General features: G+C 38.6%; 1 protein-coding gene across 1 annotated transcript; it reads left to right on the top strand.

Annotated features, from left to right (window-relative positions):
• Positions 1–218: 218 nt before the first annotated feature.
• Positions 219–27,244, top strand: si:dkey-251i10.3 (uncharacterized protein LOC553498 homolog). The gene is made up of 14 exons (XM_055643750.1): positions 219–370; positions 5,084–5,159; positions 6,264–6,334; positions 6,759–6,823; positions 8,203–8,351; positions 9,589–9,744; positions 11,392–11,508; positions 13,463–13,557; positions 15,193–15,316; positions 18,476–18,553; positions 19,673–20,536; positions 22,829–23,019; positions 25,205–25,304; positions 26,847–27,244. The coding sequence occupies exons 1-14, from the start codon at positions 333–335 to the stop codon at positions 27,141–27,143; spliced, it is 2,421 nt and encodes an 806-aa protein (XP_055499725.1). The 5' UTR covers positions 219–332; the 3' UTR covers positions 27,144–27,244.
• Positions 27,245–27,630: the final 386 nt, after the last annotated feature.

Below are 27,630 nucleotides of genomic sequence, written 5' to 3' on the forward strand. Positions count from 1 at the left end.
TGCGTGGCCAATCCTGACCTCCCGGCCGTGCATGTTCCCCGTGCTGTCTGTATGTTGCATGTTCTCCCTCGGGTTATGGTTCCCCCCGTTGCTCTGATCAGCAAATATACTAGAGGAGCTACGAGCAAAGATACTAGAGGAGCTATGAGCAGATACCAGCTCCTCTATAATCTGTGGCTATAGATAGAATCGTTGCTCTGATCAAAGATCTTTGGCTCTGATCAACGAGCTTTACGACCAAAGATCTCTGTTTACGACCGTGCAGCCTGTGAGGAAGCGCGTCGGTTGACGGCAGTGTGTGGCGTCTGTGTCCATGTGCAGCCGCCGACAACATGGCGGTGATGAAGCAGCCGGGGAGGGAACTAACCAGGTGAGAACCAGCTTCACACACGCACGCACACGCTCGCTGACTTTTGTTATGGGGAGGGTGGTGCTGCTGTTGGTGGTGGTGCTGGTGCTGGTGGCGCTGGTGCTGTTGCTGGTGGGGCTGGTGGTGCTGCTTCAGTGTACAGTCCTGCCCCCCAGGTTTGAAGGTTGTGGAATACAGGCGTTGACAGAAATGCCTCGGAGTTGAAGCCAAAGGTGGAGCCGCAGACCCTCAACCCGGCCGGGTATCCAAGGTTTTAAGATGCATAGTTAAGGGCCTGTCCCACTTGGCCGTCATTTGCGCCTCATTTACGTGTCATATGTAAAATGGGTCGACACGTTGTGACGCGTGGGGTGCGCGTAGGTGACGCACGCATCACAGATGGTGAGGCGTGGAACCGCATGCGGTGGCGCACGGCGCTCCAGGATTTCGTAGCGTAACAAAATCTTTGCGCGCCACCTGCGTGACGTATCGCGTACGCACGCTGACGCATTGGCGTCGCACGCTGGCGTCCCGACGTCTCACGTGTATCGCGTGGTGACGCATGGTTACATCACCGTGCGTCGACATCCATGACCATGCTTCGCCACGCGGCGCAGGGGATTCTAATGATGTCACGCTCACCAGACGGCTGTGATGACGTGTGATTTGCGCGCGACGTCACGCATCACGACGCGTCGACCTATTTTACATATGAGGCGCAAAGGACTGCCAAGTGGGATAGGCCCTTTAGTCTTGCAGTCAAGGAAATTGTTGAGTTTAAGAGGGAACTGCAGATGCTGGAGAATCGAAGGTTACACAGAAAAGCTGGAGAAACTCAGCGGGTGCAGCAGCATCTATGGAGCGAAGGAAATAGGCAACGTTTCGGGCCGAAACCCTTCTTCAGCAGAAACATTTACTGGAGTGAATCGGGCGGTAGTGAAGGCACAGACTCCGCATCCCTATCGTTAAGACAATTAAACACTGGAATCAAAATAATCCTGCCTTCCTGACGGCGTCAAACTTCATGTACAACTGTTTTTAATCTTTTTTGCATTTGTATTCGAAATTAAGTGAGTGGATATTTATTTTAAAGATCTATTATAATGGGTCTGATTATTTCTGTAAGGGTTTAGGCAATACACCAGTGAGGCGCACGTTTCCATTACCAAAGTTGTTCATCCTCCAACAGGTTTGCTATTGGAATCTCACTGCAAGGGATTGCAGGTTATTGCTGGACCAAAAAGATTGGCATCTTAGCCCAGGTTGTAGAAGTCCCTTGGTTGCAAAACTTAAAAAAAGAAAAATCATTATTTATGTTTCTATGGGTTATTGATTGGGGACGATCAGCCAATGAATTGTGGTGCTGGCTCGAAGAGCCGAATGGCCTCCTGCACCTATTTCCTATTATGTAAGACTATTACAAGTCTGTTTTCCTCTATTCTGCGATACGCCAGTAAAAAATGTGTTTATTATTTACTTAATTTGTTCAACATATTTTCATGAGCGGCTATTTTATTTGGTGAACTGTTTTTCAGTTCCAGGAATATGCATGGATCATTGTGACCAATCTTCTATTCAAAACCTTTCAGTCCAGTAGTAAATAAAGCAGACTGCAGCTTCAGCCACATTTAAAATTGAGAAATACAAATCCAGCAATTTCTGCTAAAATCTATTGTCTCCCCCAACTAACGTTTGAAATCCTTCTGCTCTTTTCAAACCTGCAACATTTGATGGGGTAATCTTAGCCTCGCCACGCACAGTCAATGGCTTATTAATTTTTAGTTATGTCACGCAGGGCTACTACAAAAACTTGCATCCTTGTCTTTGTCGCCACTGCAAAAAAAAAGCCCATACTTTACCTTTCACAATATAGAGGTTTCACCATGCAACATCTTGTTGGCATTATCCTGTTGATTATAATTTACGTGGAATGATAAAAGCGTATAACCTCAACTGTAGATTGGCTATTGCATGTTAGCCAATTAGAGTGTTTGTTAGTAGTAGCCCCGCCTAATACACGTTTTATAATATTAGGAACTCGCCTACATCAGACAGTAGATGCAGCAGCTTGGACATGTAATGTACTGCATATCCAATACTGTGGAGTTTAATAAAGATGTGTTGTACCCTTAATAGTGTACGAGTCTGGTAATTACATCAACTATATCTGAAGCAAAGGAATCCTCTTGATTCGCTAATCCACTACTTCAAACATCCACTCCTTCTCTGTTTAATGCATCTGGACTGGAGTATACCCTCGTTAACAGTACTCTTCAGCAACTTCTTGAGCTTTCAAAAACAGCCGCAACTCTTCCACCAGCAAAACCCACAGCTTCCATCATTGAGGGATAGGGATGTTAGGTTCATTGAGGCATGATTACCCTCAATGTCTTAAAATCTTATGACTTGAACATGTACCATTGCATTGAGTGAATATCCTGGAGCTCCCTTCCCAACAATCTCCCGGAAGGTTTTTGGTGAAAAGCAGCAAATTCTGACCTGGACCCTGGAGGAGTGGAGAAGTAGCTAATGCAGCTCCTTTGTTTAAGAAGAGAAATACTGATTCAGGGAATTGTAGGCCAGTGTTCCTCATGTCAGGTGATGGAGAAGCTATGGGAGAGGATTTTTTTGGGATGTCATTAACTCCCATTTGGAAGAAAATGGGTAAATTGGGGATAGTCAGCGTGGCTTTGTACGTGACAGGTCACGTCTTACTAACTTGACTGAGGTTTTTGAGGAGGTGACAAAAGTGATCATTTTGGATAGGGCTGTGAATGGTATCTACGTGGGTTTTAGGAAGCATTTGATAAAGTTACCCATGGTAGGCTGATCCAAAAGATTAACATACATGGGATTCACAGTGACTTGGTCATATGGATTCAGAATTGGCTTACTGATAAAAGACAGAGGGTTGAAGTGGTAGAATGATATTCACGGTGGAGGTCTGAGCAGTGTAGTTCCGAAGGGATCTGTGCAGGGTTCTCTGGTGTTTGTGATATATATAAATGACTTGGACGTAAATGTAGAAGGGGTGAGTTATAAGTTTGCAGATGACACCAAGAATGTTGGAGTCACAGGCTGTGAGGAAGACTGGAGGAAGAGCAGATGGAGTTTATTCCAAGCAAATGTGAGATTTGCACTTTGGGAGATCGAAGTTAAGAAACAAATGCACAGTTAATGACAAGACCCTATATCTGCATTGTGCATTTAGAGCTCGGAATCTGACAATGACAGAGGAATTGATGTCACACCAGGTTTTTATATGCAGGTTATGTTTTTATGCCTTCATCTGCACTTCTATAAGTTAACTGCCCAACATGAGGTTTATTCACACCAGTGTCAGAGGAAGCAATAGAAGTGGAAGGAATTATGGCTTTCAAATTACATTGAAACAGATAGATGGACAGGAAGGGTTTTGAGGTACATTAGCCAAATGCAGGCAAATGGGATTAGCCCAAATTTCCAACTTGATTAGTATGGACAAATTGGGTCAAAGGCCCTGTACATAATACATGATGTATAACTCTGACTCGTTGCTGATCTGAATGGGCTTAGAATGACAATTTAAGCAAAATTGCTCCCACTTTCCCCATTTTGATTCTTGAGATAGTATCCCTTTGTTCTGTAAGCAGCGTTAAAGTACAGTATTTCCCGGCAATGAAGACGCACCTGTGTCAAAGACGTACCCCCATTTTGAGTTGCTAAATTTTGAAAAAAGGCTGGCGGGACAAGATCAAGGGTTTGGTTTAGTCCAGGGGTCGGCAAACTTTTTTGCATAGGGGCCAGGACCCATGTTTGTGAGCGGATGGCAGGCCACATCTATCGCCAGAGTTAATTAATGGAGGTAATAAAACATACTAGCTTAATTAGTAATTAGTAATGATACATACTGATAATACGTACATTAGTAATAATACATACTAATAATACATAGTTTTCATGTTTTTAAATTCATTTTCTGCAGTTTCCAGAGCACCAGCCTGCCCCAGGACTGGCTACAGTTTCCAGAGCGCCAGCCTGCCCCGGGACTGGCTGCAGTTCCCAGATCCCTCGTGTCCCTGGGACTAGCTGCAGTTCCCAGATCCCTCGTGTCCCTGGGACTAGCTGCAGTTCCCAGATCCCTTGTGTCCCCGGGACTGGCTGCAGTTCCCAGGTCGCCTGTGAGCCGCGGGACTAGCTGCAGTTCCGCTGTCCGGTCCTGGTGGCCGATCGCAGCCACCCGGGCTACTGAGTGAGTCGCTGGCATGAACCGCGACCCCCTCCTTCTCAATGCTCCTGCCCTCCCTGCAACTTTACCCCTGGCAGCCCAGCCCTGCTGACACGGGTCAGACTCCCCACACGCTGTGGAAGGAACTCTTTACCCCCCCCCTCCAGCGGTGCTGTCCTATTACAGCCGCTGTACTGAGGGATAGCCGTCTACCTTGGCTAACAATCTAACCTTCGGCCTCCAAGACGCAGGTACATTTTCAGGCCTTATTTTAGGGTATAAAATAGCGTCTTCATTGCCGTGAAATACGGTACTTATAAGATAGAGTCAGGAAAGGGAACATGTTTTTTTTTTTAGTTTGCTTTAATTTGTATTGTTAGTTGACTGCCATGATTTCAGAAATGGTCTTAAAGTAACTTAACTGTTATAAATCAGTAATAAATGAGTTTTTTCCTAACAATTGGAACTTGCATAAAATGTTTGCTTTATTAGCGTGTATGAACAGTGAATGATCTTGTATTTTCCAGGGATTTGCTATCCCTTGGTGCAGAAGAGGAGGATTTGTTCAAGACTGAACATCACCTGACCGATAGTGAAGATGAGGTAATAACTTCCATGTCCCAAAGTTTTTTTTAATCGATACTTGTTTCTTTAAAGAAGAGATGAATAAATTGTACCTGACATGTTCCATACAACCTTCAAAATTTGGAAAACTGGATGTTGCTGTCCACGGAATGGATTTGTTTTTGTACTCTATTTGTTCATCGAATTTCCTGAAATGTCTCAAGGTGTGATAGCTCAGCTCACCCCTGATTCCTCTGCAGTGAGAGGCTAAAAGCTAGAATTTCACCTGTTAAAATCAGAAACTTGATGATGCACATTTATTGTAAAAATATTTAATGGTTATCGAGGAAAATTGGTTCCTAAATAGGGCCATGTTATCAACAGTTTAAAAAAAAGTTAAACTAAATCTGGAATCAATGTTCAGTTCTTTTATGTTCATTTTTAATTTCTTGAATCCATAAGATATAAAAAGCACTTGGGACGCACAAAGCCACCAAATGTGTGTACATATTGTGGTTAGATTTCTTTCCACACATATTGCATCATGAATAAATGAATTATAATAAAAATTCTCTGATAGGCCTAAATTATTTTGCTTTCATTCTTATTACTAGCTTTAGTATATAAACTCAGACTAATGTACAGATTCATATATTTAGACTAAGAAAGTATTTAAAAATGCTGAGATGGATAATGCAAAGCGTGTGTTTAAAAGTTGAACATCTAGGAAGGCGACACTTTCATATCCAGGTTACAGCAGGGTTCCATTTATGTAAATAACCTGCAGTGGACAGCAAATTCATTCCTCATGTATACCAAATACTTGTTTGGATGTACAAGCTACACGTAAGTCATGTATTTCTAAAGTTGGGAGGCCTTGTAAATAATTCATTGATGATTCTGGTCAGGGAAAGGAATTGGCCTACAGTATACTTTATTCCATGTCTGTCTTAAGAAATTTATCTGGAATAGAATTACCAGGTGGAATGTTATGCATTGATGTGTCGTACGAATGACATAAAGTTTGCAATAGTGATTCTATTTCCTGGTGGCAATGCCTTTGAGACTCAAAACGGCTGGAACACTTGCACCAGTATTTGCAGGATTGGCTGTTCAAGCTGTTAATAGAATTCTCCTTTTCAGAATGGCAGTGATGATGAGAGAAAACACCAAAAGCTGCTGGAGGCAATTAGCTCCCTTGGTGACAAAAAAAGGTAATAAAATCTAACATACACATGACAGTGAACACTGACACGACCTTTAGGTTACAAAGTTTTTAACATTGTTAAATGATTAGTGTATATGATAGGCAACCAGTGATCACAAGTGTGATTGCTAATGTGACATATTGTGAGAGATAATCTAAATAAGATTGCTAATCCATTGCAAACTGCATCTAAAATTGTCCCATTATAATGTGCTTGCAAAGGTGTAAAGAAATGCCCTTTGTATCTGCGTAATTGGATTTTCTAATGTTTAGAATTAGGAATAAATATTCTATCCTAAATGTCGCTTGTATGTTATTAAGATAAATTCAATTATCCAATTATTTTCTGAGCATGTTCTTCAAACTGGGAATACAGCTTCATGCCATAATGGACAATTACACCATCTTCATCGTTCTCATTTGTGATTCAGGAAGAAGAAGATGGAGAGGACAGAGGCTAGTTTGCAGGTTTCAGAGTTTACTGTCAGTTCAGAAGGTACAGTATTCTGAAATTTTCCGCGCAAAGCCATTGTGATACTGATATCAATACATTATGTACTGTGCTTTTATCTTTCTTTATTGGATTCCTTTGTCTTCTGTTTTAACATTCATTCTTTGTCGGTGCTTATTTTCAGTGCATATTGAGTATAGTATATCAATAGTTTTTTATTTGCTATGACCAAAAATAGATTGCTACGATTGTATCTGCCCTAAATTACCCTAAATCGCCCGTTCGAGGCACTGGAGATTTAAATCCTCATCCGTTTTATTCGTTAGCAGCATTGAAAAATGTTACTATAAGTAAATGCTGGATAAGCTATTGTTAGTTTTCAGGAATAGCAATGTTGAGGGGAGAGCTTGTTTTTTGACTGGCACCAGCATGGAGTCGAACAGCCAGCTTCTATGTCACAATATTTCATTGATAAAATGTATTACCTTGCCCTTAAGAGAGGCCAGACAAACCTTGCTACGTCGTCACTTTGTAATTAACCCCCAAACATGAGTGAAATTGGTTTGTGTTTATTCTACGATTCGTTGCTTCCTCAATGGAATATCAGTACTTGGACGTTTTTTGTGAGGCTAGCATAGGAAACTTTTATTTTCTCTATAAGGACAGATTTTGCTAAGAAGCTCAGTTCACGGTCTGAAATAGAGAACTGTCTGCATGACTTTCACCTGTAGTAATGCTTATCGTGAACTAATATTTACCTTGTCTATGATGTCTGAATCCAGCTGAGTATTTTGTATTTGTCTAGAAGAGCTGTCTCCATAACCTTGGGACACTGTACTTCACAGAGGTTGATGGACAGTGTCTTTCTTGGTCACAGTGCCTTGACAGGTTGAATTTATGTTCAGTGCTTTCAATATTAATTCCCATTTGGACACTTGGACTTGCCTACAGGGAATCTGGAACAAAGAACAGCACAAGCACCTGCCCTTTTCCTCATTAATTAGACCCCAAAATCCTTACTGAGAAATGTAACCCGAATCAAGAAAATGCCAAATCGTGTACAGGAAATCAAGGGTGTAAGCTCGTTGGGCAATAAAACAAATTCAAAACTTTTTTTTGTTTACTCAACATTAAAAATGAAGGAAAAAGATTCTGTGGACACACAAGACTGTAGATGCTGAAATCTTAAACAAAAAGCAAACTGCTGAGGAATTCTGTGGACGTAACTTATCTTGAATATCTTGAAAAGGGGTCTTGATCCGAAACCCCACCCATTCCTTCTCTCCAGAGATGCTGCCTGTCCTGCTGAGTTACTCTAGCATTTTGTGTCTATCGAGGAATTCATTGGGTCAGGTTGCACCTATGGAGGGAAATCGACAGGTGAAGATTTTTAATTACTTTAATCCTCTCCCAACACTTTCTAGGCACGGATGAGAAGATTCAGCTATCGGATTTGTTGGGAAGCATCGAACCATCGTCTTCTTCTTTAAATAACCTGAAAAAACAGCTCACAAAGTTTGAGAAAGCAAGCAAGACGCTTGATTTACCCCTCAACAAGCAGCAAAGTGAAAAGGTGAATTAATTTAGGACACCAATAGATGTATTTATTGTATTATAAATGTATTAGTTGCATTGTAATGCTTTATACTTTTGAGTCATGTGGAGGGATTGTCAGTGGAGCAGCAGTGATCATAACATTTATATTATCTAAAGAAAAGGCACACCGAGCAATCCAAAGTAAAACAAAACAGATTATTTATTTGGAAATGAGGGTTTAAGGGGATTGAAAACCGATTAGGCCAAGGTAAGCGAGAATCAAAAGTTGGTGGGTAAAACTAAGTGAATCCAAAGTACTACAGATGCTGGAAATCTGAAATAAAAACAGAATGTTCCAGGAGTACTTAGGTCAGTTGGGTATGGTGGTGAGCGAAAATTAATGTTTTTGGTGGGAATACCAAAGAGAGAGAATAAACTAAATAATACAATTCTAAAGTGGGTGCTGGTTTAGAGACTTGGATGTATATATTTGTAAATATTTGAAAGTGGCCAGACCAGAGGAGAACAGTGCTAGACTGCCACACAGGGGTGTCAACTTTTTAGGAGGCAAAGGGTATTTAAAAAAAAGTGATTACAATGAACCTTTGTGAAACACTGTATGACCACAGTTCAAGTACTGAGTACAGGTCTGGACAGCACAATTTAAAGGATAGACACAAAAAACTGGAGTAACTTAGCAAGTCAGACAGCGAGATACTGTTGCTCCAGCTTTTTTTATGTCTATCTTCAGTTCCTTCCTACACAATTTAAAGAATAACAGGTTGGCTATAATGAGGATGCAAAAATGTTTATTCAACGAGATTTGGAGTAATGAGAAGTGGAGAAGCTGGGCATGTTTTCCTTAGAGCAGAGAAGTTGAGATATTATTTGGTAGATGTGTTCAAAATTATGAAGAACCTTTATAATGTAAACACAGCAAAACTGTAGTTGTATTTATAGAAACATGGGAAAATAGCCACAAAATTGAACCATCTGGATTGTTCTTTCAAATACTGGAAATGAATTTGATGTGAGTAATGGCATCCTTCTGTTGCGTGTACTTCGATCATTTCGAGTAAAAACAAGTCATTCGGCTTTGTAAGCAATGAGACTGAATGCAGCCAGATGCAGAGTCTATTATCCCAGCATATAGTGACTATAGAAATGTTATGCATCCTGATAAGACTTGAATCGGTAGAGTTTGATGCCAATTTGCCATTAATGGGTCGTTATTTCAGCAATTTATCATAATAATTGGATGTTCCTCTTAACAGATTCAAAGGACATTGGCATACGAGAAAACGACAAAGGAGATTACAAAATGGGATCGTGTTGTGTTACAGAACCGGAAAGCAGAGCAGCTCACCTTTCCACTAAACAAGGAACCACTTACTGTCAAACCAATGGAGGAAATGATAGCTGGTTGGAAGGTATAGTTTGATTCATGGTCCATTGAGGATGCATATATGCAATATAAACTGTATCATACTATCAGTCAAAAGTGAAACTTCCCACATGCACGTTGTCCTCTGATGTTAATTCGGATGCTACAGCTGGTTTTAATGGTTTGGGTAAAGGAGTAAAAGGTCAGCCAGTTTAGTTTATACTTTGCGGCCTTCTTTATTGTTTCCTGTTGCCGTATATGTGTTGAGATTACATAAAAACAGGGATTGCATCTGTCTGTGATGCCAATTTTTTGTGAAATGGCATTGATACTCTCTGGGAGTGCTTATCACTGCAGAATCATCAAACATTGGGATACGTAAAGGATACAAGGGCTTCCTGGGTTACGGAAGATCTAACTTATGGAAATCTGACTTTGCCTAAGTTCTTCCATGACTTTTTAAAGTATTTTTCAAGATAGCAAGATTAATTACAGAAGTGTTCAGGGGTTATGGAATAAGGATGGCAGCTAGTTATTTCAAAACACAACGGAATTTCAAAAGACATCTGCTTACACATGATCTCTCTGCAGTAATTGACCAACATTATCTCATTACTATGCAACTGCCTGTTCACAGCGAAGGTGACTGGAAGGAAATTTGCTTTGGAAGCAAAAGGCAATTGCTTTTGACACTGAAATGCATAAACAACAATGATAGTTTATAATCCATTGATACTTTAAGGCCTTGAAACTAGGATTTGGATGTGGGATATATTTATTCTGTACCATTTTAACTACACAGGGGAAGGCAATAAATAAATGGTCATATTACACCACCCTCATTGAAATTGCTTATTTCTGACTTACAGAAAAATCAGTTTATGGACAGTTCTCTGGAACAGAACCCTTGTGTAACCTTGAGTATGCCTCTCCTTTGGATGTGGCTAGATACTTAGCCAAATGTGAAATTTCTGAATGAGCCATAATATAAGCTGGAATGGTTATTTACCTTTCCTAAATCCAACCAAGTATTCAATAGCGTAATAGCATAGTAATGATGCTTTACTCCAATCCTGTTCTCTTGCTCATTACTCTATTGGTTATAATTCTTTGTAACCACCTATTCATTTACTTTTAAATAATATTTTAATCTTTCAATGCAATCTGGCAAGTAATTTGTATTTCTAATTGTTGTCAATTTAAATACACTTCACCCAATTCTCTGTTAATTTATTTAATGATCTTAAATGATTTTATGGTGTTATTATCTGTTGAAACAGCCATCATTATTTACCTCAATGCAATAATAATTTTGAAGAAATTGTAGTAGGATAAATGCCCAAGGCATTCAAAGCTCCTACAAATTTTCATTAACTGTGTCACAATTTGGGACATTCCTATTTGGTTTTCTCTCTTAAATTTAATTCCTACATCTGACGTATTTGTGTACATAGTAAATAAGCTACAGATTTCTCTATAAAATAGTACCCTATATTTTTCCAATTTATTCACTGTTTTTGCATCTATGTTTTGCTATTTGTTCTCTATTCAATATTCAATTCCAGATCTGCTTAAGCCTGTGTTACATCAAGAACATAAGTCGCTGCCGAAGGTAGAGGAGAATTAAAAAAAAATAACCTCTAAGATGATTTATCTTATTTCTCATTTTCTCATTTTATTGTCTTAATTCCAGGCCCGGACACCCTTGGAACAGGAGATTTTTAACTTGCTTCACAAAAACAAGCCAGTAACTCTGCCTGTTATGACAGCTCGAGAACATGCTTCCCGGCGAGCTATGTGTCTGGAGGAGGTATATTTTATGCTTTATAGTTAACAGTAGTTCCTCTGTAGATGTATTATATCACTTAAATGCTGTTGATGCACCACTGGATGAAGTGGATAGGTCTTATCTTTGAGAGTCTTTGCTTGAGTGTTTGTCGTACACTTCCATTTTATTCAATTCTGCCCTACATGCTCACCTATATCATTTTCTTTATGGCGACTTTATGATTTGAACTTGCATTGTTTTCTGCATGAATAGTTCCTTTTCATTCTGACACAAATTTGCCTTCAGGTTCCTTTCTACGTTTGCCAAATCACATCTCAGTTTATTAAATTGGTCTTACTGCAACTGAAAAATTTACTTCTGTTTTATGTTTGCCCATTTCCAGTACTTGGTAATTCTAATTAAAGTATGATCAAGCTGTTCTTCCACCAATGCTCCTTCAGTTTGCTGAGTTTCTGTTCCTAAGAGTCCAGAATTGATTCTCTTGTTGAATATATGACATACAAGTTAAAGAAATGCTCAAGAATGAACTGCAGATGCTGGAAAATCGTGTTCTCCCGGTGGCTCAGCACTTCAACTACCTCTTCCATTCTAAATCCGACCTTTCTGTCCTGGGCCTACTCCATGGCCCATCGTAAATTGGAGCAGCACCTCATATTTCGCTTGGGTAGTTTACACCCCAGCGGTATGAACATTGACTTCTCCAATTTCAGGTAGTCCCTGCTTTCTCCTTCTTTCCCCTCCCCAGCTCTCCCACAGCCCACTGTCTCCGCCTCTTTCTTTCTCCTTCCCGCCCCCACGCCCTCACATCAGTCTGAAGAAGGGTCTCAATCCAAAACGTCGCCATTTCCTTTGTTCCATAGATGCTGCCTCACCCGCTGAGTTTCTCCAGCATTTATGTCTACCAACGAAATGCTCAATGTATTTTTAACAATTCTATGCATTCTGTAATTTAAAAAAAAATGTGGATTCTATTTCATTGAAGAGGCAAATGTTTAAGATAACCGAACATTTCTGGTTATAAGCTTTGCAGACACGACAGAGAAGGGCCATAAAAGACAAATGTTGAAACTGCCCTATTGCTACTCGTCTATTTTTTGACTTGTTGCGTTTGCATTCATATTTGGTCTATTAGCTTCCTCAGACACTCAGAGTCCATGGTATACTGCCCAACAGTATGAAGGCCCTTCCTTGTCCTTTGACCAATATGGCCTTCCTCCCCCTACAATGTCCAAAGAAGGGTTCCAACCCAAAACATCACCTATTCATATTCTCCAGAGATGCTGCCTGACCCACTAAGTTACTCCAGCACTTCTTATGTAAATCGGAAAATGAAGATCCTTGTACCTACACGTGGCTTTATTTTATGCTGGAATCTGGAACAAAAACAAAGTGCTGAAGGTCGTTGCTTATGGAGGTGAAAGAGATTGGTTAGATGGGACATGTAATGGCAATTTCAAACATTTCCATTGTCATTACTATGCTAGCAGGGAGGAGTGGATCGAATTTACGCAGTACAATAAAAACAAATCTTACAGTCGTTATTTCCAGTTTGATTCTTTATTGAAGTTGTAGTAAATGCAAAGAAGTATCTCATACAAATTGTAGCTTTCCGTCTTATTATCTGAACTGTCCATTCGTACTATCCCAACTGTCCGAACTGGTAAAAACTGTGTCTTCTCTCCAGTGCCAGCTCTCGTCTGACCTGACCACTCCCTGTCGTATCTCGTAGTTCGATGTAAATCACGCACATCTACATAAATCCACTCCTATCGATGTATTAAAATCGCACCCCAAACGTTCAAAATGATACAACGAGAAATAGCTAGACAAACTACTATAATATACTACCAGTCACTAGCTTAAGCATAAATGGCTCCTACAGGACAGCACTTGGATCTTACAGTTTGAACATTAATTATTGTCATAGGTCCACGAAAGACATAGTCTCTGAATATACCTTTTTGTTTTACTTTAGGCACAAGAGCGTCGAGCTGAGCTGCAGAAAGCAAGAGCTCTTCAGTCATATTATGAGGCGAGAGCAAAAAGAGCAAAGAAAATCAAGAGCAAAAAGTAAGAGTTGCCGTTTCAGTATTAGTTTATTAATTGTGAAGGTCTTTTAGATAATGGGCCCGAATTCTATTACAGCTGTGCGTGTTTTAATTTTTTTGCATCTATCATCTCTAATTTTGCTTAATTTTCTGCAAGTGTAGAATGACAATTTTAAGATTTCTATGAACCAGTCATTCTCTGCAGGAACAAGACTCCTTAGTTTTAATCATTCAAATTGTGCGACAGAGGTAATTTACAGTCATTGACAATTATTATCAAAAAGATTAGTAGAGCGTTGATTATCAGACTTGTTGTGTGTCTGATAAGCGAACTATTAAATAAACCTAAGCCCAATGATTAGGCTTACTTAAATTACATAAATTACCTAAGCCACCTCTTTGGACATAACAGAGCAATGTAACTTAACCTTTATATTCTGGAAATCTGTAGCTTGTGTTTCCCCTAATCTTGTTTTGCACATCAATGATGTGCATTGGACATATCATTAATATCTGTGAGTAGAAAGGAACTGCAGATGCTGGTATGTACCGAAGATAGAGTACACAAAGTGTTGGAGCAACTCAGCGGGTCACACAGAGATGCTGCCTGACCCACTGAGTTACTCCAGCTCTTTGTGTCTATCTTCATTAATATCTTCTTCAGACTGAATGGGTGACATTCAGACTCAATCGGTGATGTTTCGGGTTGGAGCCCTGTTTAGGGCTGATAATTCAAGCTCTTGTAGAATGTGACAACATAATAATATTACATTAGAGCATGTGTGGGTTCAGGTGGATTAATCTGTGATGGTTCGATTGCCTAAAGTTTCACTGAACTAAGTTCAGGGATGACAAGTTTACTGTATAAGAAGAGAGCGAGTATATTTGAAACTTACAAAGTTCTTGGAAGGATTCAAGAGTCTAGAAGAGACTATAATCAGGGTCCAGAGTCTCAGAATAAAGGGTTGGCCAATAAAAGTTTGGAAACGGCCAAATTACTTAGCCCTGCTCTAATTCCTTAGGTTAGATGAAGGGATTCAAAGTAACATTAGCAAATTTGCAGATGATACAAAGCTGGGTGGCAGTGTGAACTGTGAGGAGGATGCTATGAGAATGCAGGGTGACTTGGATAGGTTGGGTGAGTAGGCAGATGCATGGCAGATGCAGTTTAATGTGGATAATTTGAGGTTATGCACTTTGTTACCAAAAACAGGAAGGCAGATTGTTATCTAAAAGGTGTCAAGTTGGGAAAAGGGGAAGTGCAACGAGATCTGGTGGTCCGTGTTCATCAGTCAATGTAAGTAGGCATGCAGGTACAGCAGGCAGTGAAGAAAGTGAATGGCATGTTGGCCTTCATAACAAGAGGAGTTGAGTATAGGAAAGAGGTCCTTCTGCAGTTGTATAGGGTCCTAATGAGACCACACCTGGAGATTCATCAGATATTGAAACAGAACCAGAATTCCAATCTCTTTCACTAACCCAATTAAAATGTTTGTAAAGGAAATTTGTAACTAGATTACATTGTAATTTGTGTACATATCTGGTTAATTTAATATTATGTTTATTGTGATTTTTGTTTAAATTAAGATTTTGACATGCCTGTTTAGTCCAGCTGCGTGTAGGGTATTTACTAACAGATAAATATTTAAATTTGCAGGTTCCATAAAATCGTGAAAAAGGTGAAGCACAAGGAGATTTTGAAGAAGTTTGAAGAACTAAGAAAGACTAATCCTACGGCAGCTCTTGAAGAACTGAAGAAAATGGAACAAATGCGAATGGAGGTGGAAAATCATATGCAATTTAACTTTTGTTATACATACTATCTACACACTTGCATTACGGCCATTATTTGTTTATTACATTCAAACACCAAGGTGCTTGATATTTTAAGAATCAAAACCAACGTAAATTGGTACAATTGGGAATGGAACATTAAAGGGAAGAGAGATCCACCATTCATCCTGATGGCTCTTGGCACGATCTCATGCGCCACCATTTTTATTAGTTCATTTATGCACTGTGCTTATAGGGTCTTTTTATTTGTCAAATTTGATAAATTTAGCTTTGACAATACATTACATTTTGACTTTATGAATATTAAATTCAACAATTCTTCTAACACTTTTTAAAAAGTATTTCATGGAATGTGGGTGTCACTGGCAAGGCCAGCATATATTGCCCGTCCCTAATCACCCATGAATTGAGTTGAGCCATTTCAGGTGACTTTTAAAGGTCAATCACATTGTTTTGTGTTTGAGTCATCAACAGGTCAAGCCAGGTAAAGGCATTGGGTTTCTTTCCTGTAAGGATATTGGTGAACCACATTTATTCTTAAAACAACCCTCTGCTGCTTTCACCCTATTACTTTTGTGATATTTAATGTCTCTATTTACTGTCGTGGGATTTGAACTCTTGTCTCCAAATCATTACTTTAGGTTCTGGGTTAATCTACTAGCATCACTACAAAGCCAAATTGCGTCATGATCTGCGTATTATAATATTTCAGTATGTAATTTCTAGGGTTCGTTGCCATGGCATTAAATCAGCCATAAATAGTCATAAATAAAATCCAGTGAGACCATGTTTAGATTGTTTTTCCTCCTTGATCTCATTGCAGCCATTAATGTTATTTTACTTCTCCCGATTCCATATGAAGTCTTCAAAGTTCCGCAGTGATCCCACTCGTTAGCACTAAAATTCGAGACCACTGCAAACACGCCGACTGTAGCCTCCAGCAGCTCCCCCCCACTACGGTCAACATGTCCTGCTTCCTGAGTCAGGGTATTGAATGCAGGAATTTGAACGTTATGTTATAATTAATCATAATGTTATGTTGTTCTGTGTTAGAGTTTGTTTGTTCATATTTTTATAAAATGCATTGGGTTGTCTTACTCTGTTAAAGGTAGACAAGTTGCCATGCATTAATTTTCGAGAATTTCACCTTTTCACTGGGGATATTTCAGCCTTGCTATTACTTAATTGTTCCATGCTGGCAGACTGGCTGTTCAACAGATATTTATTTTTAGATGAGCTACAGTTTATTCAATGTAACATGAGCCATTGCCCAGAATTTTATTCAGTTATCGACTGCCTTCTCAAGAAAAGGTTTGACTTAATATTGTATTGTTCCCTTGGTGGGAATTTGCTGATGGAGAAGTGACTGGTCCATCATTCATGTTCCAGCTGTTGAATATCTGGTGTTTCAAGTTGTCTAAAAGACTATATAAATGGATAATGTTTTTTTTTGTTTTAAATAAGCACAATGTTTAAAGAAACTCAAAACATTTTTAATAACCTAAATTGAATAGTACTGTTTTTCACAGCTCTTGATTAAACATTTTTTGTCTCGAGGAAATACTGCCGAAATTCCCAATGATAGAAAATACATTGAAAAGATTTATTTTGGAAAAGGGCAGACAATTCCCAAAAAATTAAATATTGGCCATTGTTAACAGCGAATTAATCTTTGTTAACTAAGGTTATTCCACTGAGTCTCTATTTTCAATTCTTTAAGTTAGAAAATTATGAGTTGACGGCAAAGGGAATTTTGTTGTTCTGCTGGTTATCTTTCTCACGTAAAATTTCAAATGTTCCTGAAGGGTGAAATATAAAAGGGTGATTATATAAAAAATAATGTGTATGAATAGATTTACTCAATGTAGAGTCGATTTGTAATTGACATGGCAGACCATAAATTCATTTGTTTGTATGTCTTTATTACTTTTCTGTCATCTGGTTGTATATACACCATTCGTATATTTTCTATTATATACAAGGAAAACTCCTTGTTATGTTTTCCTTGTAGACAAAGTTTTTAATCAGACTATATTAAACCTAACAAATGAATAATAGTGTTTGGAACTTCAGATTAGTAGCCAAATGATCCTCTATAAAATGAAGGCATTGTTTGCTATTAAAATACAAAGATGTTGCCATTGCTTGTGAGAGGTGGACAGAATAAATGAGGCAGGAAAAGGTATAAAGGAGAGCATAAGGAAGTGGTATGTATCTGGATAAGAGGGCCAGAGCGAGTGGCATTGGAATAAGTACAAATTAAATTTCAAATCCATAGTCTGGATCGGAGTATATTAAAAATCAATTGCTCTGCAAGGATTCACAGTGTTTTGCACAATATCAGTAAACTGATTTTTATATGAAATGATTGACCTAGCTTTTTCGGAGTGTCCTCAATAATTACGGACAGCTATAAACGTTGCTTCCTGCTCAATGAAATCCAGGTCTTTATGGCTATAGATAGTATTTTGTACGTGATACGCACATCAATTATAATATCAAAGAGCTTTCAATTTTAGTGTATTTAACCAAAAGCTGTATAAAGAGAATAAACATTGCAGGCAGCAATCTCTGCTTATACCTATAATTGACAAGTCAACAGATTGCTTGTGTATACTGACACCAGTTGTTTGTGATCTTGTGCAGTTTTAACTATTTGTGTTGATGCGAGTGCTTCTGCTTGCCACTGACGTCATTCAGTGATGCTTGTGTTATTGATACAATAATTTTTTGGTCACTTTTTAAAAAAAAACTATGATAAACTGGATGAAGTTAGTGGATGAAACGGGACTGGAATGATATCCATTAACCTGCTGATGAAGACTTCAGTTTTAGAACCATAATCTGTTGGGCTCTGACACAGTTGAGGAAAATTAGAATTAGTACATCTAATTGACCGAATTACCTTGAGGGTGGCGATTATTTGCATCATTATTTCATCGCTGAGGATTGATGATTACGTAGCAGGTTATGGATCTCCTTGGATATTATCATACCGATTTAACTGAGCACTCGAGTGCATAGCACAAGTAATTTCAGCTGAGGAAATCAATGGGATTATTATATGATTGTGTATTAGATGATGAAAAATGAACAACAATTATGCTTTGTCTTATTTTGCAACTAATATTTTTTCTCATTGTTAGGAAAGAATGTCGCTCCGGCACCAAAATAGTGGAAAATGGGCCAAATCTAAGGTCATCATGGCAAAATATGATAATGAGGTAAGATTTTCTGCTGGATCTCCAAGTTGCTAACTAACCATTTTAACAGCTCTTCTCATTTCAATACTGACCTTTCTGTCCTGGACCACCTCCATTGCCAGAGTGATGCCACATGCAAACTGGAGGAACAACATCTCGTAGCTGACACCTCTTGGGTAGCTGACAACCCAACGGCATGAACATTGAATTCTCCGATTTTAGATAAATACATAATCCCCATATAGCATCCCCTGTGCCCCACCGAGACTCAAATCTATTTCTCCCCTTCCCCTCTGCTTCCAACTCGATCAAGAAAACCCACTTCACCTGTATCAATCTATTACCTGCCAGGCCCTCTCCTACTCCTCTCTTTCCAGCTTTCTCCTCCCCCCCCCCTCCCTCCCATGCAATAAATCTGAAGAAGGCTCCTGAACCAAAACGTCAACCATCTCCTGAAATGCTGCCAGATGCACTGCTTTACTCCAGCACTCTGTGTTGTTTGCAAACTACTAGCTGTAGTTCCTTGTTTCTAGCCTGAAATCTTTCTTTGTGTTGGGCCTGATTCTAGCCATTGAAGACTTTTCCTTTTGAGTCTTAGGGACTGCAGTTTTATCATTATATTTGTGCCTTGTGGGAAGCAAAAAGCTGATTCAATTACGTGGATACATATGTGACTATTGATGGTGGTGGAAGGCAGTTGTCCTTTTGTCTCCAGTAAGATGGAGACAAAGATCTCCAAAGATCTCCAAATTTTCTCCAAAGAAAGGCTCTTATTTCTGACTAAAAGTTCCAGCCTTCCATTAAAACCATTGTAACTGCTCTGAAAGTGTAAGATTACATCAAATGATTTAATTTAGGAAATGTTTTAACTTTATGAGAAGAAGTGTGTTGTATAAGTTTTCAATAGTCTTTTCCTATGTCTAAGATGTCTCTCGCAAATGTAATGAACAGTTTCTTCTAGGAAATACAAATATTTTGTGTATGATATTGTAAAGGAAACAATCCTCATTTATCAATTACTTAGTTGTTGAATAAATTATAATCATTTGATTGCATTCGGCTAATTAGTTTTACAATAATCTGCAGAAATGGTGTTTATTTAATTTGATCTGCTGATGTTTAATGTTATCTTCCCCTTAGGCTCGTAATGCAATTCAGACGCAGTTAGAAAAGAATAAACTACTCACGACAAAAGTGATCCCTCAGTCAGAGAGTGAGGATGAAGTGGAAGCTGAGGTGGACAAGGATGACATTGTTCCAGATTTTGTGAATGATGTTCAGATGAGCACTGCAGCTAATCCTTGGATGTTGGGAAAACTGAGCACTGATCCACAGAATTTTGAAGCTGAGAAACCGGAGGTAGTTTCTGCTGTGAAGTTGGATGACAGTGGAGAATCAGACGAGGGGGAGAAACCATCAGAAGATGAGATGTTACTGCAGGAATTCGATGAACGAAGGAAAATCCGTAAAAAAAGTGACGGTGCACAGACTGTTAAAGTGGGTGAAATAATGGATGCAGATAGTGTTAACAATAACAAAGAACTGAAAACCACTGTAACTATTGACCAGGACAAAAAAGAGGATCATCTCGATGATGACGTGTGTGAGTTTAATCATATTTTTAAGACATTGGTTAAGAATAAATCACAGCCTTTGTCGATCAAACCGAAGAAAAATCAAAGAAAAAATAAGAAATTGAGAATTGAGAACAGCAAGGAGGACGCACAGATACCGGCAGAGGAAGAAGGCCCAATACTAAATGAACAGTTGGAGCGCAAAAAGACTGTCGAAGAACTTGAGGCTTTGGGTCGTGATGAAAAACATGAACTTAATGAGGCATCAGCCTTGAATACACCACAGAACAGTAATGATGAAGTTAATTCAGAAAATAAATTGGATACTAAAACCAAAGTAAAAAAAGACCATATCAATCCAAAAAATGTGTTGATGCTTGCATCAAAAACCATTAAAGTGCCTTTGGTTCCAACAGCAATAGAGGAGGAGGTAACTTAATTAATAATGGCTCTTATAGAAAACTAGACCAAGTAGGACGCGTTGGGTCCTGTCCCCTCATCGCGCGGTTGCGGGGGGTTGGGACTGGGTAACAGCGGGGGGGGGGGGGGGGGGGGGGAGAAGGGGGAGAGCGGGGGTAGCTGCGGATAATGGTTAGCAGCTGGGGGGGAAGCAGTGGGGAGCGGCCGTCACCAAAGGCCTGCAAGTTCGGTGGAAGGGGGGGACGTCTCTCGCGGCGCGTGAAACAGAGCGCAGCAGACCCATTGTGACGTCATCAGTGAGACCATCTAATTCATTTTCTAAGTTATTTGAGATTTGTGAACATTTTCATAAATAACCCGAGAAATAAAGCTCAAATTTTTCAGATAAGGCGATTTCGGACTCCGGGAGATAAATCTATCAGAATATGTAAAAGATTTACCGTTATAGCGTCGTTTTCTTCGAGAAGATGTGATTATACGCAAACAAATACACACACAAATAAATACATCCACATACAAGATCAGATTTTTAATAGTTATAAGAATTTTACTGACTAATTAGTTATTGTGTGAGGTAAATAGGATCTCTGGTTGTTGTTTATAATTAGAGTAAATGTTAACAAAAACTAAATCCTTTGCAACTTTTTAAATGTAATCCTCATTATCTAGTTTAAAGCTTTCCTCAATAACAAAAAAGATCCTGAAGCACAATTAAAGGTTTCACTCCAATTCTCAAAATTCAGATTTCCTTTGGGGTTTCGAAAGCATAGAGCTGAATAAATTCTACGGGTTATGTCATTTTCAAATTTAGGAAACCGGTTTATCATGACATAGTGTTTTAGTGACCTATTGCTGCTAGATTAATTAATTTGAAGCCAAACTGTTTTGGAATAATTGCTTTTGACAATCATTTCAAAACTTTAGTTGAATTAATGGTGTATTAAACTGATCCAACTCTGATTATTTTTAATTAGAATTAAGAAAATTGAAATTGAATTCTTGAATATGTCACTGCTTATGGAAGTTATACTATTTATTTTGTCCACTGCAACGATATGTTCAAGAGTAAATTTCGGACTAATGAGAAAGACCATGGTAGTCTCATGAGTTGGTGTTGCAGTTAAAACTATTTTTAATATGCAGACATGTATAGACACAAAACTTGGAAGTGCAGTTAATTGAGAATAGAGATAGGTTGAATCTTTGGAAAGCACTGATTGGGATGAGACTCGAGTGTTACATCCAATTCTGATCATTGAACTTTAGGATATGTGTGTAGCCTCCAGCGAAATTGCTGCAAAGATTTATTATAATGCTGTAGGATTACATTTATGAGAATAGACAAGATAATCTAGGATTGCTTGCCCTGGACTGTAGCAGATTGAAAGATATACAAAATCTCAAAGAGACTAGATGGAGTAAACAGAAGGAAATTATTAGCAGAGGTCACTGATTTAAAATGATTTGAGGAAAAGCTTATTTTACACAGTCAATGAGTATGATCTGGAAGTTGCTGCCTATATGCAGTGGATTCTGATATAGCTTTAGCTTTCACAAGAGAATTGGATTAATATTCGACGTAAAAATATTTGCAGAGCTGTGGTTAGGGCTAATTGCATTATTTTGTAAGAAGGCCAAATAGCTTCTGATGCTGCAATTAGATACAACAATATTTTTAAAAGTTAAACATTATAATGGTGCTCTGTGTTTGGGCCATCTGTCATCTGCCATGCCTTCCCTATCAGTGCCCTCAAATCCTTTCAAGAAGCTTTCCTATCTTTAAAACTTCTTTTTTCAAAATTTGTGGAAAGTTTTGGACCTTTCCCCAGTAAACCTAACAGAAGTTGCAATTATCGATCAGGTCTAGTATAGTCTAATACCATCCTTCAAGGACCTTTTACATACTACAATTATGTAATAACACCGTTGATTCGTGTGATTTATCTTTTGTGATTTAGCTTCCAAATGATAGTTGTTCTTTGTGCACAATTGGAATTGAGATTTGCTGTGCAAGCACTATCATAGTCTTGCATTGTATCATTTCTCAGAGTGGTCTTTGAACAAGCTGTTATTGAGACTGGCCTTTAATAAGGTATCACTAAGTTAGGTTTATATAGAATAATAGGATTTATCCTATTACATCGAATATTATTGTCATTAGAAGTATATGTCCCATTTAAGTATACACTCCAAAGTGACTTTGGAACACATTTTAGAAAAATAGTAATGTGTAAAATCATATTAAAAAATTCATGTGAGCTTCTGGTCTTGAAATAATATTCCATTTGTTCTTCCATTTTAGGATGAGGGTCAAGAGGATCAACGTATGATCATTAAGGAGGCCTTTGCATCAGATGACGTAATTGGTGATTTCATTAAAGACAAGAAGAGGCAGATTAATGCCAACAAACCAAAAATCATTAACTTGGTATTGCCAGGCTGGGGTGAATGGGGAGGTCAGGGTCTACGCCCAAGTGCAAAGAAGAGAAGAAGGTAGATTGATAATGCATTAAAGTTTCTGTTTGTTTAGTTTATTGTCACGTGTATCGAGGTACAGTGAAAAGCTTTTGTTGCGCTGATCAGTCAACGGAAAAACAATACATGATTACAATCGAGCCATGTATGAGTCTCTACTTGTGTTAGAATAATTCCCCTGCTGCTTTAGTGGTGTTCGGTGCTCTCCCCACTTGGAATTGCTGATAGCTTGTTCGACTTGGTAAATAAAATTGCCAAATGTGCTATCGATGGCATATTCATCGACTGCATTCAGGCCAGTTCCCTAGAACAGTGCATTGTGGATCCATCCATGGAATGGGTTCTTTTAAATCTGGTCATGAGTAATGATCGGATTAATTAGTGATCTGAGAGTAAAGCATTCCCCGTGGAAGAATAAAGAGTGATCATTGCATAACTGACACTCGCATTCAGTCAGAAAGTAACGTTTGAAACTAAACTCTTAAAACTTGATTATAAAAAATTATTCAACTGTGAAAGGTTGTTGCTTGATGAAGATTAGGGAATTAGATTAAGTACGAGTTTGGATCAGTAATGGGAAACTTTTAAACAAATCATAATTCTCAACAGATGTACATTCCATTCAAAAATAGAGTCTAGAATCTCTTAAGTCAAGAATAATATTAGAATGAAATTTGCTTAGAAGTTACAAACATTTATTATAAGCCTGAAAATAGGGAGGATTGTAGTAACCTGGAAAGGATTACTTAATGGTTGAGGGGTTTGTGTGTTGGGGGAGAGAGAGAATGAAACATTTAGGTCAACTTATAGAAATATAAATACAGTTCTTTAAAAGGAAGAGGGGAGCTGTGATAGGGGAATTAATACTTCAGAAGAGCAAAATGGCAAAGATGAAAAACAAATACTTTATGTTGACCGAAGAAATCGCAGATGCAGGTTTACAGAAAAGACGCAAAGGGCTGGAGTTACTCAGACAAGCAGTATCTCTAGAGAACAAGGATTGGCAACATTTTTGTTTCAGGTCCTTATGAAGGTTACCAAAGGGTAAAAGAATGAGCAATTTAAAATAATTAAAATAACGAGCAGGAGAAGACTAGACAATATAATGGGACTGTGGGTTGACAAATTCCTTACCCCTTGGGGCTTGCATCCGAGGGCTCTTGGAAGTGGCTGCAGAGCTAGTAGCTGAATTAATTGTGATCTTCCTAACATGGCTGTATTGGGAAAGCAGAAAATGTAACATTATTCAACTAAAGGAGGAAAAGAAAGACCACAGGCCATTTCATTGCCATGAAAATGCTGGGATTCTTTAAGGAAGTGAAAAGCATAACATTAGATAAAGTCCTCATGAAAGAAATTGGTGAGAGTTTTTTTAATCTCAACTGGACACATTTTAAAGTGTAGATTATAGATGTACCATATTTGGATTTCAAAAAATATTTAATATCGTGCCACTGAGGCATGTGGTTCAGTTGTCATGGATTTGAGGGTAGTATGCACACATAGTTGATTAGTTCACATAAAATAGATAATCGGGAAAAGGTAGTCATTGGTAGATTGGCAAGTTGTACCTAAAGGCCCTGTCCCACTTGCTGATTTTTTCGGTGACTGCCAGTGTCATTGACTGATGTATTAGGGTCGCCAAAAGATTTTGAACATTTCAAAATCCAGCGGCGACAAAAAAAATGTTGCGACAAATTGAGGAGACACAGTGGGTCAATATGTCATCATGCAGCGACTTTTTCGGTGACCTGATACGTCAGTCAGTGAAGCTGGCAGTCGCTGAAAAAATCGCCAAGTGGCACAGGCCCTTTACGTACAACTTGCCAATCCACAAATGACTACCTTTTCCCAATTATCTATTTTATGTGAACTAATCATTGTTGGGGTCTCGGTCACTCATGATCTATGGTAATATATCAAGTTTTAAAATGTTATGAGGAGTCTGTAAAGGAACCTACATTAAGTAAGTGGCAAAAAATGGTAAATGGAGTATAATCTAGGGAATTGCAAGGCTAATCGTATTGGTAAGAATAGAAAAAGGAAGTTGATCAATTACCTGGCTCTATTATCTTGTAAGTGATAGTTATTCATATGCATAAGTGTTCTTGAAATAGAATGTGTCACAGTCAGATTTGGTTATAATGTCTGTAGCAAATATTATCATGTATCCTCATTGTATTCTGTTTCCAATTCATGGTAGGTTCTGCATTAAAGCACCCCCAGCTCAGCCAAGGAAAGATCAGAATTTACCTAATGTTATAATCAGCGAGAAACGAGACATTCAAATTGCAGCACATCAGGTGAGATAAAGGGAGTGGATATCGGAAGACGGCGGGTTGTTAAATGGAAGATCAGTACATTGTCGTTCTGCTTTCAAAATTGCACATGAATCCAGTCCAGACTTGATGGGATAAAAGCATGCCTTTCTTCCTTTCAAGGATGAGGTCCATTGAGTTTCAACATTTTCAACCTAGTTCCTGAACAGAACAGATAGTATTGCTTTTCTGTAATTCAGTCTAAATTTTAACTCTTAAATGTCAAAATATGATAATTGTCTCTGAAATATACCATTGCACGATCACATTGTGCCATTAAATTGCTAAAATGGGGAGATATTTACCTCCTGATATATAAGCCTTTTGTTTCCAGTAATGATCTAGATAAATGTTTCAAATGAAGCACAGACTTTCTGCATACCATTGCAGATTTGTCACTTTTCAGCTTTTAAAACGTGCTGAGGAAGCCCCTGTTATTTGACATAATTTGCAAATATTTTGGAGATATGTGTCAGTCTACTTGAAAAGCTTCACAAATGAACACAATAATGTGGCAACAAAAACACCTATTACCATCAGTGTTGTGCTCTTAAATGCCATAGTTCAAACTCAAGTAGATTTACTGTAGAATTCCTTTAGGAATACATCCGTAGGCAGATGTATATATTTTTACAGTCATGCTTTTATGATACTGCAGAAAAGACATTAGGCTGTGGGGAAAATCCTGTAATTGCTTTGTTTACTGATGTTCTCAGTCAGCAATGGTTCTCTGTGTACCATCACCACATTTGTGAGGAGGGTTGCAGAATTATTGCCATTATTTTATGCAGTTGTTAAATTTGCAAAGTGCTGATGGCTTAATATTTCTTATACAAATGTTCAATATATTTAGTTTATCGTTCTCCTCTCCAACTACCCTTCACATGAAGTCTTAACACCTCTGAAATTAGTTTAGACATACAGCGTGGAAACAGGCCCTTTGGCCACCCGAGTCTGTACCGACCAGTGTTCACCCATACACTAGTTCTAACCTACACACTAGAGACAAATTTACAGAAGTCAGTTAAATAATAGTAAATAAACCCTGGTTGAGACCTCTACCATTGCAGAACTTCTCTTTTCAAATGGCCATTCTTCAAATATTCGCTAGCTTATGAATGCTGGTGAGATACTGAAATTAAAAGGAATTTATGCAGTGCTGACATTAGCTGGGAAGCAGGAATGCTGTTTTTTTTTTTTTTCATTTCCCCAGCTTCTTGAAGTGGCTTCAAGTGTGGCATGCCTTCTGACATGCTGCTCGAGAATATAAACTCTGCATTCATTGAAGGTTGAACCTGAGATGGTTCTGAACTGTATGTCTGAATTACACGGTGAACAATTAAGGGGCTATACAGGGCCTAATGCAGTCAACCAAACATAAATGTGTGGGGTCTTTCCACGCTATTAAGCTAAACCTTTAAGTAAATAATTGACATACAGATATTTAAAATGTCACCTGGTCACAACTGTATGCATTGTAAATTGTTTCTTTAAGCACTGAATATTATATTATTTGTCTTTCTGCAGGTAAATGAACTACCTTTCCCATTTACCAATCGGAATCAATTTGAGAAGAGCATCTGTGCTCCCCTTGGGAATACATGGAATACCGAGACAGCAACATGCAAATTAACTTTACCAAAAATTGTGACAAAGTTGGGTGCAATCATTGAACCAATCTCTGGAGAGGATGTATTTCAGGACCAGAACAAGTGTTTGAAAACAAATATGGAACAAATTCCTCATAAAAGCAGTAAAAGACCACACAAAAACTCATCTAAACGTGTTAAAAGGCATAATCGCATCATGCCACAAAAATATTAATTTTTGGAATAACCTGCTTATTGCAAACTCTTGCCATGCCCTTAGATGTTGTGAATTAAATATGGACCCAGTTTGTTGGCCAATTAAACCTGACAATCAGACCAATGTTCTCTGTCTGTTCTCAACTGAGATTAGGTGCTAAGGTGCCCTGCAACTTCCACATTTTGGACAGGGAAAGAGACAGAAATGTAATATGTCATCGTAAGAATATTTTTGTCTTGCAGGATGCAGTATAGATAGCTGATAGATAACTGTATTGCAACATTTATACTTTACAAGTCATGACAACATTTGAACCACATTTGTACTGGCCCCTCGTACAATTGCAGGTGAAGGCCCTGACAAGCCCATTGCCTGTCTGATTGATTGAGGAACTTGGGTTCTAAAAGACACAGTATTACCTAACTGAAACAGCAGCGATACTGTGGGATCACTGCTATGCAATGGTCAATGATCTATCGCGTTCAGAATATTCTCTACCACAAAT

The sequence above is a fragment of the Leucoraja erinacea genome, chromosome 12 (genome assembly GCF_028641065.1).
Source record: "Leucoraja erinacea ecotype New England chromosome 12, Leri_hhj_1, whole genome shotgun sequence".
Classification (NCBI taxonomy): Eukaryota; Metazoa; Chordata; class Chondrichthyes; order Rajiformes; family Rajidae; genus Leucoraja; species Leucoraja erinaceus.

Coding starts and splice junctions, on each gene's coding strand:
- si:dkey-251i10.3 (XM_055643750.1), top strand. CDS start 333: ATGGCGGTGATGAAGCAGCCGGGGAGGGAACTAACCAG. Junction 6,824..8,202: donor GTTTACTGTCAGTTCAGAAG/GTACAGTATTCT, acceptor AACACTTTCTAG/GCACGGATGAGAAGATTCAG. Junction 23,020..25,204: donor AGTGCAAAGAAGAGAAGAAG/GTAGATTGATAA, acceptor AATTCATGGTAG/GTTCTGCATTAAAGCACCCC.